Below are 14,033 nucleotides of genomic sequence, written 5' to 3' on the forward strand. Positions count from 1 at the left end.
TGACTTTTATCTCCACGACAAAACATCGGTGAAACACTTTAGCTACGGAGCTAACGTGATAGCATCGGGCTCAAATGCAGATATAAACAGACGAAATAAACCCCTGACTGGAAAAATGACAAAAAATCAACAATACTATTAAACCCTGGACATGTAAATACACGGTTAATGCTTTCCAGCTTGGCGAAGATTAACAATGCTGTTGCTAACGACGCCATTGAAGCTAACTTAGCAACCGGACCTCACAGAGCTATGATAAAAACATTAGCGCTCCACCTACGCCAGCCAGCCCTCATCTGCTCATCAACACCCGTGCTCACCTGCGTTCCAGCGATTGACGGAAGGACGAAGGACTTCACCCGATCATCCGTGCGGCTAGCGTCGGCTAGCGTCGGCTAGCGTTGGCTAGCGTCGGCTAGCGCGTCTGCTATCCAAGTCAAAGTCCTCCTGGTTGTGTTGCTACAGCCAGCCGCTAATACACCGATCCCACCTACAACTTTCTTCTTTGCAGTCTTCATTGTTCATTAAACAAATTGCAAAAGATTCACCAACACAGATGTCCAGAATACTGTGGAATTTTGAGATGAAAACAGAGCTTTTTTGTATTGGATTCAAAGGTGTACCAATACTTCCGTTTAACTAGTGACGTCACTCGCATACGTCATCATACAAAGACGTTTTCAACCGGAAGTTTAGCGGGAAAATTAAAATTGCACTTTATAAGTTAACCCGGCCGTATTGGCATGTGTTGCAATGTTAAGATTTCATCATTGATATATAAACTATCAGACTGCGTGGTCGGTAGTAGTGGGTTTCAGTAGGCCTTTAAAGGTCAGAACCGGGTTTAAAAAATGCGAACAATTTAGAAAGAATTGATATTAGCACAATTGTCCTAGATGATATGAATGGGTTGGTGTTGGGAGTTTTCGAACCGATTTAAAAATGTTGACGTAGTAACAGTTTGAGTTGAGAATTGGTATTTTGGAATTCCTGGAATTTTCAAGAAAACAGGGAATTTGTATGAAAAAAAAAAAACTTTTGTTGTCCCAACTAAGAGGAATGTTTTGAAGGAGGAATGGTTGGATTTGGTTGAAAAATGTGCACTGTGAAAACTTTCCAGGAAAAGGTGAGAATAGGGCTTTGAAAAAACGGGAGTTCAGGGAATTCCTGGAATTTTTTTGAACATGGAAAATGGTAGTTTGACTGTTCAAGGTGAATGGAGGGTGTGGATGTTGGAATGGTTCCATCGGTTGAGAAATGGAGAGGTTTGTATATTGCCCATTCTTTTTCAATGGGGGGAAATGCCTGGTAATTCCGGGTAATTAGGGCATTTTCCAAACCAAGAAACATGCTGGCAGAGGTTTGTATATTGCCCATATGTAATAATAATAAAATATTTTTTGGTGTAGAATCCTAATAGTGTGAATGTTTAGCATTCACACAATTAAATAATAAAAAAATCACATGTATTGACAGGTTTCTTAAGTGCAAAAATTATGACTAGAGTGATGAAGCTGTATTTCAATTTGCACTTTAATTTTATTGACAGCCTGACCGAAGCCTTGATAATAATCTTTGTGATGAACACATTGTTTCATGTCACTGGACAAGGTGTATCCTGTCAAAATGTGAGTAAGTTAGATATATTTATTGAATAGGATGAAAATCAAGAGTAAGATGACTAATTCAGTGTTAATATTTGAGTGGGAAAAGTCGGGCCACAGGGTCCAAAAGCTTAAGAACCCCTGGTTTAATGGATACAATCAAACACAATTAAGCATATAAAGTCTACTTGTTTTTTCATTACACTGCTACTTTGAGGCCCATATTTAATGCATTTTAATTCCATTAATTATTGCAAAATCCATTTAATTAAAATCTGTAGAGACTCCTCCCACCCCCACCAAGGACTGTTTTCACTGCTGGACTCTGTAAAGAGGTTCTGCAGCCTGCGTAGCAGAACCTCCAGGTTCTGTAACAGCTTCTTCCCTCAGGCCATAAGACTCTTCAACGCATCATAATAATCCCCTCAATTCCCCCCAAAAACGGATTAACAGGCTGGAATATAAAGACAATATAACATACATCCATAAACGTGGATGCATATGCAAAAGTGCAATATATTTATCTGTACAGTAATCTATTTATTTATATCTGCACCTTATTGGTCTTTTAACCTGCACTACAACCAGCTAATGCAACAAAATTTCGTTCTCATCTGTCATTCAAATTTGAATGACAATAAAAGGAAGTCCAAGTCTCTCAATGACTTTTAATGCTTTTTAAGGACCTGTTGAAACTATGTATTCTCTATAAAATGTGTTTGGGATTTATTGGATTGACCAATTTTGTACCACTGTACATGAACTGTGCATACAGTTTGTGTGCGTATCATGTGACTTTTCCCAAAGAGGAAGTGTGTGCTACTCACCCTCTGGTCCTCGAGATTGAGGACTTTATCACTTTTGACTCTCTTGCTGTCGTCACAGTACTCTATCTCCGGACTCGATATGCTCCGGCAGAATGTGCAGAGAAAATCCCCCCTGGGAGAAAAAACTAAGTCAAGACAGGAAGACCACCCAGAGTCCTGTGAGGGGGAGCACGCACTTGGGGAAGATCTTGATGGTGGGCACGTGACATTTCATGTGGAACACTTTGGGACAGCGGTCGCAGCACAGCAGGTCGCCGCCGTTGATGCAAACGGCGCACCAGTCCTCGTTGGGGTCGTCCTCTTTGCTTTTGGCCGCGTTGCCGTTGGTGAGCTGTGTGCACAAAGCGGAGGAGGATGAGGGGGCAGCACCGCAGCGGTTAAGCCCAGGACAAGAGTTCTCAGACAGAGGCTCTGCTTTGATGCCACCCCCTTTGGCTGTGTTCTCAGCACCGCTTATCTGTGGGGACAATTACAGCATGTTATACACAATTAAACTAATTATTACAACTGACTTTGTCACACCTTTTCAGATGTGACCATACAGGAAGGTAGCAATCAACTTTCCTGGTGGTTTAGGTGCTGACATCCTGCCAATCATGTTCCACAAACCATTATCTACGTTGTGTGTTTTAAGGGGAACTGAACTTTTTTTTACTAAGTGCTGCTTAGTCTTTGTTTTGCTACTTGGTAAAGGTAAAATACCTCAGGATCTGCGAGGGTTGATATGGTAAAAGCAGGTCAGATACAGTCGTGGTCAAAAGTTGACCACAGAACTTTCCTCCAGAAGGTCTTGTCTTTGACCATGTGATGTCAGATGAAACAAAAATTGAGCTGTTTGGCCACAATACCCAGCAATATGTTTGGAGGAGAAAATGTGAGGTATTTAATCCCAGAAACACCATGTCTACCATCAACCATGTTGGTGGTAGTATTTTGCTCTGGGCCTGTTTTGCTGCCAATGGAACTGGTGCTTTACAGAGTAAATGGGACAATGAAAAAGGAGGATTACCTCCAAATTCTTCAGGACGACCTAAAATCATTAGCCCAGAGGTTGGGTCTTGGGCGCAGTTGGGTGTTCCAACAGGACAATGACCCCAAACATACGTCAGAAGTGGTAAAGAAATGGCTAAATCAGACTAGAATGAAGGTTTTAGAATGGCCTTCCCAAAGTCTTGACTTAAATGTGTGGACAATAATGAAGAAACAAGTCCATGTCAGAAAACCAATACATTTAGCTGAACTGCACTAATTTTGTCAAGAGTGGTCAAAAATACTACCAGAAGCTTGTGGATGGCTACCAAAAGCGCCTTATTGCAGTGAAACTTGCCAAGGGACATGTAAGCAAATATTAAAATTGCTGTATGTATACTTTTGACCCAGCAGATTAGCTCACATTTTAAGTAGACCCATAATAAATTCATAAAAGAACCACATTTCATGAATGTTTTTTGTGACCAACAAGTCTGTGCTCCAATCACTCTATCCCAGAAAAATAAAAGTTGTTGAAATTATTGGAAACTCAAGACAGCCATGACATTATGTTCTTTACAAGTGTATGTCAACTTTTGACCATTACTGTATGTTGCGTGTTTTAGGGGGAACTGAACTTTTTTACTAAGTGCTGCTTCGTCTTTGTTTTGCTACTTGGTAAAGATAAAAGACCTAAGCATCTGCGAGAGTTGATACGGTAAAAGCAGGCCAGATAGATAACAGGGCAGACTTTTAAAAACTAATGATAGTACTTTAAAATCCACCGTGAAGCGGACAGGCCAATGCAGCAACTTTAAAACTGGTGTAATATGCTCCCGCCCTCTGGTCCTCGTCAGCACGCGTGCAGCTGAGTTTTGTAATAATTGTAGACTTCTGATATTCTTTTTGGGAAGGCCAGAGAGCGTTACAGTAGTCTAAAGGACAGTAAATACAAGCGTACATTAGCTATGTTCTTAAGATGATAGAAACCTCTTTTTGTAACATTTTTAATATGTGGGATAAAAGTCTCCTTAACAGTCAAACTGTTAAGGAGCTAACAAGAGCAAAACAAACCAGAGTCTCTGCAATCCAGAGCAAGACCGGTGAAAGCCTAGCGGAAGAACAGAAGATCCTAGACAGGTGGACAGAATACTGCTATGAGCTCTACAACCACATGGCAAGCTGAGATCCAACAATCCTGACATGTCCTCAATCCACAGAGGATGAAGATACACTCCCCATCCTCCGTGAAGAAGTTGAGGCAGCAATCCGAGCACTGAAAAAAGGAAAAGCAGCCGGAGTGGACAACATCCCAGCTGAGCTCGTACAAGCAGGGGGAGAAGCCATGATCGACACCCTCACCATCCTGTGCAACAAAATCTGGCAGAGTGGTGAGTGGCCTACATCATGGACCCAGTCACTTATCATCACACTTCCGAAAAAAGGCAATCTCCAACTGTGCCAAAACTACCGCACCATCAGTCTTATTAGCCATTCCAGCAAAGTCCTACTGAAAATAATACTAAATAGGTTAAAACCCCAAGCTGAACTGATCATAGCTGAAGAACAGGCTGGATTTAGAGCAGGGGGGAGCACCACAGAACAGATTTTCAACTTGAGAATCATTTGTGAGAGACACCTGCAGCATCAACAACACCTTTACCGGGGCGGTATAGCTCGGTTGGTAGAGCGGCCGTGCCAGCAACTTGAGAGTTGCAGGTTCGATCCCCGCTTCCGCCATCCTAGTCACTGCCGTTGTGTCCTTGGGCAAGACACTTTACCCACCTGCTCTCAGTGCCACCCACACTGGTTTAAATGTAACTTAGATATTGGGTTTCACTATGTAAAGCGCTTTGAGTCACTAGAGAAAAGCGCTATATAAAATATAATTGATTGATTGATTGACCATGTGTTTGTAGACTTTAAGAAAGCCTTTGACCGGGTATGGCATGCTGCACTGTGGGTCACCATGAGGAAATACAACATCAGTCCTAACCTTGTCAGTCATTCAACATCTGTACAATAAAGCTACCAGCGCAGCTCTCTACAACGGCGCTATCAGAGACTTGTTCAGGACAACAATTGAGTGCGCCAAGGATGCCTTCTCTCTCCCATTCTCTTCAACAGCTTTCTGGAGTGTATCATGACGGATGCCCTAGCAGATCATGAAGGAACTGTCAGCATTGGAGGCAGACCAATCACCAACCTCCGTTTTGCAGAGGATATCGATGGGTTAGCTGGAGAAGAAAGAGAACTTACCAGTCTAGTTGAAAGGCTTGATACCACCTCCCTAGCCTATGGAATGGAAATCCATGCAGAAAAACCCAAAATGATGACGACCAACAACAACAATGGCATCCGCTCAGACATCAAAGTCAATGGACAGGCACTGGACACGGTGTCAAGCTTCAAGTACCTCGGTGCAATCGTGTCCAATGAAGGATCCAAACGGGAAGTCCTTGCCAGAAGTGCTCAAACAACTGCTGCCCTGGCAAAACTCAAGCTCATATGGAAAGACACAAACATCAGTCTGGCATACAGGGTGAGATTACAGCGCTCACTTGTAATGTCGATCTTCCTCTACGCCTGGACCCTTACAGCAGAGCAGCAGAAAATAATTCAGAACATGGAGATAAGATGCTACAGAAGACTCATGGGTATCTCCTACACACAACATGTCACAAACTAAGAAGTCCGGCAAAAGATCAGCCAAGCCATCGGCCCACATGATGACCTGCTCACCACGGTCATAAAGCGGAAACTGAGGTGGTACGGACACATCACCAGATCCTCAGGCCTTGCAAAAACCATCCTGCAAGGCACCGTACAAGGTGGCAGGAGACGAGGGAGACAAAAGAAAAGATGGGAAGACAACATCGGAGAATGGACTCACCTGAAACTCACTGAGGCAATGAGAGCTGCTGAGGACAGAGAGGGATGGAGAGATCTGGTCAACAGATTGTCTGTGGTGCCCCAACAACCCTCTGGGGTTATGGGATAGGTTAGGTTAGGATAAAAGTCAAACATTTTGTATAGATTGTGTTGGTTTAAAATCTTGTAATGTTGGTCAAAGTTTCTCCGTCAGGTCTTCAGGACCTATAACGAAACAGGTTTTGTCCTGGTTGAGCTGTAGAACATTTAAGAACCTTTTTCCACAATCCTTATGGATTGTGAAAAAAAGTGAACTGATGTAAGACAAGAACTCATGTCTTTCCTTTTTTTATGCATTGTAACTCCTACATGAAAGTCAGCTTACAATGGAGTCAATGGAGGTCGCTCTAAAACATCCTACAGCTCAACCAGGAGAAAAAAACATTGCCCTGATATTATTTTACATTTATCAGCTGCTTCCATGTGACGGCGACTGTGTTTACGCAGAAATCATATGTCTTACTTTTTCTATTGAGTGTAGTGATTATTGATTAGGCATACAAGCGTTGTGTCAAATAAAAAGTAGTAACCATCCCAAACTTCTGGTAGACATGCATTTTTCCCCCACTCATTCGCTCCTCATCTGTTTCACCGTCACAAGATCCGGAATTTGCATGTATGTTGCGCGGCCCATTAATCGTTTTTTTTATTTTATTATTATATGTTCATAATCTTGAGAAGCTATAATTGAAATCGAAAATTGATAAATTCTCCAGGTCTACTTTGAACCATGTGGCTATTAAAACGGTGCGGCTAATATTTGGATTTTTGGCAGCAAATAGTTTTCTTTAAACACATTTCACGGTAGGAGATTATTGTGGCACATGTCCAAAAATTTAAAAAGACTTAAAAATGTTATATTGTGTAAAATGAAGTGGCAGCAATGTTTAGGATAAACACACTTACTGTAATAGAACACAAACATAATGTGAACATGTTCTAATCATATTTATTACTACAAACAAATATTTTTAAGTGCAAATAATTGTGCGGGAACATCCACATTGTCTTTTAACTTTTACTTTCTGGGAAGCAGTAAAGCAGGAAATATACCTCACAATTGAACTTTTAATAATGTAAATAACTCACAAAAGGACGTTTAGCTTAGCTGGCTTTATCTTTTCCAGGTGACGGTAGCTCATCAAGTTGCTTCCATGTGCTTTTCCTCTGCACGGTGCGCCTTGACCGAGCCCATTTTGGCTTTAAAAACGCTTGAGTATATATTAATGTATATATATGTGTATATATATATATATATATATATATATATATATATATATATATATATATATATATATATATATATATATATATATATTTTATTGTATTTATTTATTTTTTTGATAAAGAGGAAAAACACACTACTCGTAAAAGGCGCGTGCAACAACAACAACAAACATGGCGGTAGACGCAAAGTTAAATCCTGAAATGCAACCTTACCCGAGCAAAAAAGATGCATATTTATCCAGAAGAGTCTTGCTACCAATGTCCTTGACCCAGACACACACAAAGAAGTGGTAGACCTCCATGCTTTTACAAGTTTCATCTGTTTTATCATGTAAAATGACATTTGGAGCACAATAGTTCCACATGTTTGGGAACGCCATCGACGTATAATCCTTGATATCATTACACAAATCTTAATTAAGTATAGGAATTTTTCCATTGCATAGTTGCATTTTCTGCAGGAATATTTAAGCCTATTGTGTACTCAGATAGCTCACGCGCTGCTTGCTGCACAACAGCCATCTTGATTTGGTTGACCACCACCACTTTTCACTTCCGGGAAGAAGTCATGTGATGGAATACAAGCAATTTGCTGATGTTGCCGTTTTTGTCTTGTCTCCCTCCTCGTCTTCTTTTTTTCCCCTTCTTTCTATCCCCTCCTGCTCAAATCATTTAAAAAATCTATTTAATAGATTTAAATACAAAAAAGGCAAGGCTCTTTTGTAAAGTAAATGTGTACAGCAGATATGATCATCTACATCAACATGATGATTTGTGGCTGGACAGGACAGGTTAAAAAACTTACACAAACATTGACACCCACAAAGTCTACTCACCATGCAGGCGCTCCTCCCGCCGTTTGCGTCTAGCTCCGCCTTCATGGACGAACCAGGACAGCCATAGTTGTCTTCCGTACCGGGCTCCTGTTTGACCCGCACTCCAGCCGCCGCCCCTGACGCCGTTCTCCCTGCAGAGCTACCACTTTAGGAAAGAACCAAACAGAAAAAGAAAATCAGGTAAATTCCTTAGTTTCCAGATGAATGCCTCTCAAACACACTTGAAGGTGTTACAGAAGAGTATGGGGCTGCCCATTGAGGCAGTGGTGTTGCTGTGGTGGCATGATACCATTTCCATGATCATTAGTGGTAAGCGGTAGAAAATGGATGGATAGTGGTAATGGTGTGGCTATGTATGTGTGTAGTGTGCATATGTATGTATATATCTATAATTTATGTATATACAAGTTAATTATGTTTGTACATAGAGTGAACAGGTAGTTCTAGCTCAGAGTAATTTATGATTTAAAGAAAAGGGGTGGGATTAAATAAGTGTAAACTTCTTCTCACTCCTTTTCAAATATGTAAAAAAAAAAGAAAAGAAAAAAAGAAAGTCCAATGCTCATTTGTTTTCGTTTTTTTCTCTCCATTGTTTTCATTTTGTTATAATGGCTGTTAAGGCTATAGCACTGTATTGGATCAGGCTTGCCCTTGTTTTTATGCATATTTCAAATAAAAATATATCAATCAATCAATCAGAAGGTAAAACACCTTTTTTGACGAGATTAAATGACAAAAAACAAGCAGCCATGTGACTATGCACAAATAAATACAGTGCTACCTGCATTTACCGACCCCTCTGTTTGCTTACTATCAATTTACAAACTTTTAGATGGCGCCACATATGCCTCTTTCATCTCTGTGTAGAACTGTTTCATGCCTTCATTTTGTGTCTGTGCTTGCTGACATTGAATAGATTGACAAAGCAGGGCTGGGCGATATATCGATATACTCGACATACCGCGGGTTTGTCTCTGTGCGATATAAAAAATTACTATATTGTGCTATTCGAGTATATGTTCTCGCACAGTTGCTTTGAGTTGCGGGCATTACACTACAGGCGTTTCCCACTCTTTCTTGTCTCTCTTTCTCACAGAGACATAAAAAACAAGTGCACCTTCTTACATACGTCACGCGTGCAACGTCAAACGCCCTCCCCGAGCAGAGAGGTAGCTACATGGGTAACATTAGCTGTGATGCTAACGGTGCGTTGCGAGTGGTAATACGAGAGAGAGAAGGTGCGAATCTGGTAACAAATGAAGGAATAATTAATTCCCAAGAAAAACAGCACAGGGTCCATCGTCTGGCGGTGGTTTGGCTTCAAGCGGGAATATGTCGAACAATTATGCGGCAAAAGCGTTGCTACAAAAAGTAGCATCACTGCTATTTGATTTCCTATTATGCAGCTCATGTTTATTTGACACTTATTGAAATATCTTGTGTGACATCATGCACAAAAGTGCACTTTGTTTTAAACTATTGTAGTGGCGTTCTGTACAAAAAAGTGCACTTTAATTTAGTGTTGTTTTGATATGTCATCTTAGTGACACCATGCACAAAAGTGCACTAATAGCTTGTTTTAAAATGTCTCTGACAATCTTGCACTTTCTGTTTTGAAATTACATGAATGTTTGTGCCACTGCTTAATAACGGTTTAATAAATACCGTTTTGCTAAATTGACTTAGTTGTGATTTCCCTCTCGGCATGAAAGTTTAAAATGAGCATATATTAATGCAGTATGAACAAGAATGTTTTAATGTAGACAAATAGAATCATCATACTGGTGTGATTATATGCATCAAGTGTTAATTCAAGGCTAAGGCAAAATATCGCGATATATATCGTGTATCGTGACATGACCCAAAAATATTGAGATATTAAGAAAAGACCATATCGCCCAGCCCTATGACAAAGCAAGTTTTTAATTGTGATGAGAAATGACTTTTCTGGAAAAAGATGCCAAAGCGGACTTAATTGAAAGGCGCCTCTTCCAAAAGCACACACACACACACAGCCCCTCCCTTATCCCCCTCTCTGCCCATGCCGATGTTAATGTACTATAAGTGGATTTTACTTTATTAAATGTTTATTATTGTGCAAATATACCTAATGTATCTGCTCAAATTTGAAAAGTTGTGTATTTTCAAATAGGAACATATCTATCTAAAAAACAACAGTAAAATGTAAGAAAAAAGTAAGAAATTGGAATGTAATGAGAAAAAGCTGACATTTTTAAAGTAATAATTTATATTAATATATTTAGGCACCTATAAAACAGAGTTTTGTCTGTAAATGTACATAATATCAGTTTTAAACTTTTTTTTTCTTTTTTCATTACGGATCCATCAAACTTGACTTTTCAGTATGCGGTCCTTGGAATAAGTTTGGACACCCCTGATCTAAAATATTAGAAGCTCTCAAAATAAAAATAAAATGTACTTAAAATACAAACAAAGTTTAGTTAGTTAATTAAAAAATAAAATATCATTAACTTGTGAATTAATGTGAAAAATTACAACCACCATTAAAAACACTGGTAAATGTGTAACTGAATATCAATATTTTCGTACAGGCAGAATTTTTGACTACTAAGTTATGCAGTTACACCATCAAATAATTATTTTTTTTATTCTATTTTTACACGGGAAAAACAAATGTAAGAAAAAGAGCGAAAAATGGGTATGTAATGAGAAAAAGCTGAAATGTTTTAACTAATAATTAGTAATAATATACTTAATAATACATAGCTGACACAATATCTGTTTTTTGTATTTCTTTAAATAAAATATATCAATCTGGCTCCTGCATATGTCACCTTTTCAGAATGTGGCCCTAAGTGGAAAAAGTTTAGACACCCCTGATCTAAAATATTAGAAGCTCTCAAAATAAAAATAAAAAACATACTTAAAAAATAAACAATGTTTATTAGTTAATTAAAAATGTAAATAATACAAACTACTAATTAATGTGAAAAAATACAACAACCATTAAAAACATTGTTAATGTGTAACTGAACATTAATATTTTCATACAGGCAGAATTTTTGACTACTACGTTATGCAGTTACACAATCATATTAATATTATTATTATATTTTTACATGGAGAAAAACAAAAGTAAAATGTAAGAAAAAGAGCAAAAAATGGGCATGTAATGAGAAAAAGCTGAAATGTTCTAATTAATAATTAGTAATAATATACTTAGTCACCAATAATACAAAGCTGACAATATCTGTTTTAGCATTTGTTTAAATAAAACAAAATATAAATCCCGCCCCTACATACTTTTGACTTTTCAGTAAGCAGCCCTAATCTAAAATACTAGAAGCTCTCAAAATGAAAATAAAATATACATAAAATATAAACAAAGTTTAGGTAATTAAAAAAAAACATATATCGTTATTATGAAAAAGTATAACAACCATTAAAAACATGGTTAAATGTGTTACTAAACATTAATATTTTCGTACAGGCAGAATTTTTGACTATTAAATTATTATAAATAAAAAAATATATCAATCTGGCTCCTGCATACTTTGACTTTTCAGTATGTGGCCCTTGATGGAAAAAGTTTGGACACCCCTCAAATAAAATATTAGATTAAATGAAAAATGTAAAAAATACAAACTTATTAATAATGTGAAAAAATCCAATAACAATAATAAACACTGCTAAATATGTAACTGAACATTAATATCTCTTACAGGCAGAATTTTTGACTACTGAGTTATGCAGTTACACAATCATATTATTTTTATTCTATTTTTACACGGGAAAAAACAATGGTAAAAATGGGAGAAAAAGAGCAAAAAAATGGTTATGTAATGAGAAAAAGCTGAAATGTTTTAACTAATAATTAGTAATAATATACATAGTTACTAATACACAATATCTGTTTTTAGTATTTCTTTAAATAAATGGGTTATACTTGTATAGCGCTTTTCTACCTTCAAGGTACTCAAAGCGCTTTGACAGTATTTCCACATTCACCCATTCACACACACATTCACACACTGATGGCGGGAGCTGCCATGCAAGGCGCTAACCAGCAGCCATCAGAGGCAAAGGGTGAAGTGTCTTGCCCAAGGACACAACGGACGTGACTAGGAAGGTAGAAGGTGGGGATTGAACCCCAGTAACCAGCAACACTACGATTGCTGGCAGAGCCACTCTACCCACTTCGCCACGCCGTCAAAAAATATCAAAATGGACCCTGCATACTTTGACTTTTCAGTATGTGGCCCTTGGTTTGGACACCCTTGATCTATTGAGGATGGATATTAGAGCATCAAGATCTGGTGTTTCCGTATGGACTTGCACATCATTCTGGCAGGTGTGTCAGATCCTTACCTGCCTCTGCTGCCTGTGCTGGACGTGCTGGAGGGTCGTGCTGGCGTATGTGCGTTGGAAAGACCTGCAGACACGCAAACAGGCGAGTGTGAGGCCCGACGGTGGTACAGTCAAACCCACTTAAGTTGACGAACACGTCTGTGGACCGACTCATTTATCGAGTCTGTCCATCTTCAGTAAAAAGTGCCTGCTTGCAACTTGCTCAAAGTTACATTTTTCAAACAAAAATATAACAAGAATAATATCGGCTACTTTAACAGATCATATAAAGTATATTTATACATATCTATATTGAAAATGCATGTTGGCAAGAGGATATAGGCACACATATATATAGTTTCAAGTTTATTATTCTTCGGTCAATCGTCAACAAAATAAACAAACAGTTGTACATTCATAAATTGAAAATGAAAATGTTGCAGACCGAAAGGGTTTAGGCTGAAGTTGAACACTTATTGCGCCTAACCCTATAAACAATGTCGAGTACAAAATAAACTTCCGAAAAATTATTAAATGTCCTTTGTACAACATATTATAAATACACATTATACATAACATAAACACAGTTCAATTATATACACAGTAAAGGCATGTGAAATATCCTTGTAGACATGTTAAACCTTTGTACCAATTTATATACTATATACAAACAATTGTACTTCCATTATTATTTATAACCCACATTTAGTATTTGAATTAACATTGATCATAGTATTAACTACTGTGTTGATTCAAGAGTGATATATTTTTTCAAGACATTAGTCTTAAAGTGTTTTTCAAATGTGTGAATAGAACTGGAACATTTTAAGGAATTATCCAAGCTGTTCCAAAGTTGAACCCCCCTGACAGAAACACATCTACTTTTTAAACTTGTTCTTATCTTAGCTTTCTGGAAGACAGCTGAACCTCTGAGGTCATAGGGATTCTCTCTGGGTTTAAACCTCTCCTGTAGACATCCAGGCAGCATGTGGTTATGAGCTTTGTACGTCACAATAGCAGTGTTGAGGTCAACAAGATCGTGCAGTTTTAATGTTTTTAATTTAATAAACAGAGCATTGGTATGGTCATGATAATCTGCATAATTTACAATTCTAATTGCTTTCTTTTGAAGTAAGAATATAGAGTTGATGTTTGATTTGTAGTTGTTACCCCAGATTTCGACACAATAATTAAGATAAGGGAGTACAAAATAATTATATAACATGATAAGAGCCTTTTGATTTACGGAGTTTTTGATTTTATGTAACACAGCAATATTTTTTGCCATCTTTGTCTTAAGTATATTTATG

At 38.2% G+C, this 14,033-nt stretch overlaps 1 protein-coding gene across 1 annotated transcript in view; it reads right to left on the bottom strand.

The window, feature by feature from the left end:
* LOC133648334 (E3 ubiquitin-protein ligase TRIM33-like) overlaps positions 1-12,898 on the bottom strand; it is a 32,696-nt gene extending 19,798 nt beyond the window's left edge. Inside the window, exons 1-5 of the mRNA XM_062044368.1 lie at positions 12,865-12,898; positions 12,745-12,808; positions 8,395-8,539; positions 2,608-2,888; positions 2,432-2,543 (exon numbers count right to left, since the gene is read on the bottom strand). Coding sequence (XP_061900352.1) covers positions 2,432-2,543; positions 2,608-2,888; positions 8,395-8,539; positions 12,745-12,808; positions 12,865-12,898 — 636 coding nt within the window. The remainder of the gene's footprint in view (positions 1-2,431; positions 2,544-2,607; positions 2,889-8,394; positions 8,540-12,744; positions 12,809-12,864) is intronic.
* Positions 12,899-14,033: the final 1,135 nt, after the last annotated feature.

This window comes from Entelurus aequoreus, linkage group LG01, assembly GCF_033978785.1.
Source record: "Entelurus aequoreus isolate RoL-2023_Sb linkage group LG01, RoL_Eaeq_v1.1, whole genome shotgun sequence".
NCBI classification, from domain to species: domain Eukaryota; kingdom Metazoa; phylum Chordata; class Actinopteri; order Syngnathiformes; family Syngnathidae; genus Entelurus; species Entelurus aequoreus.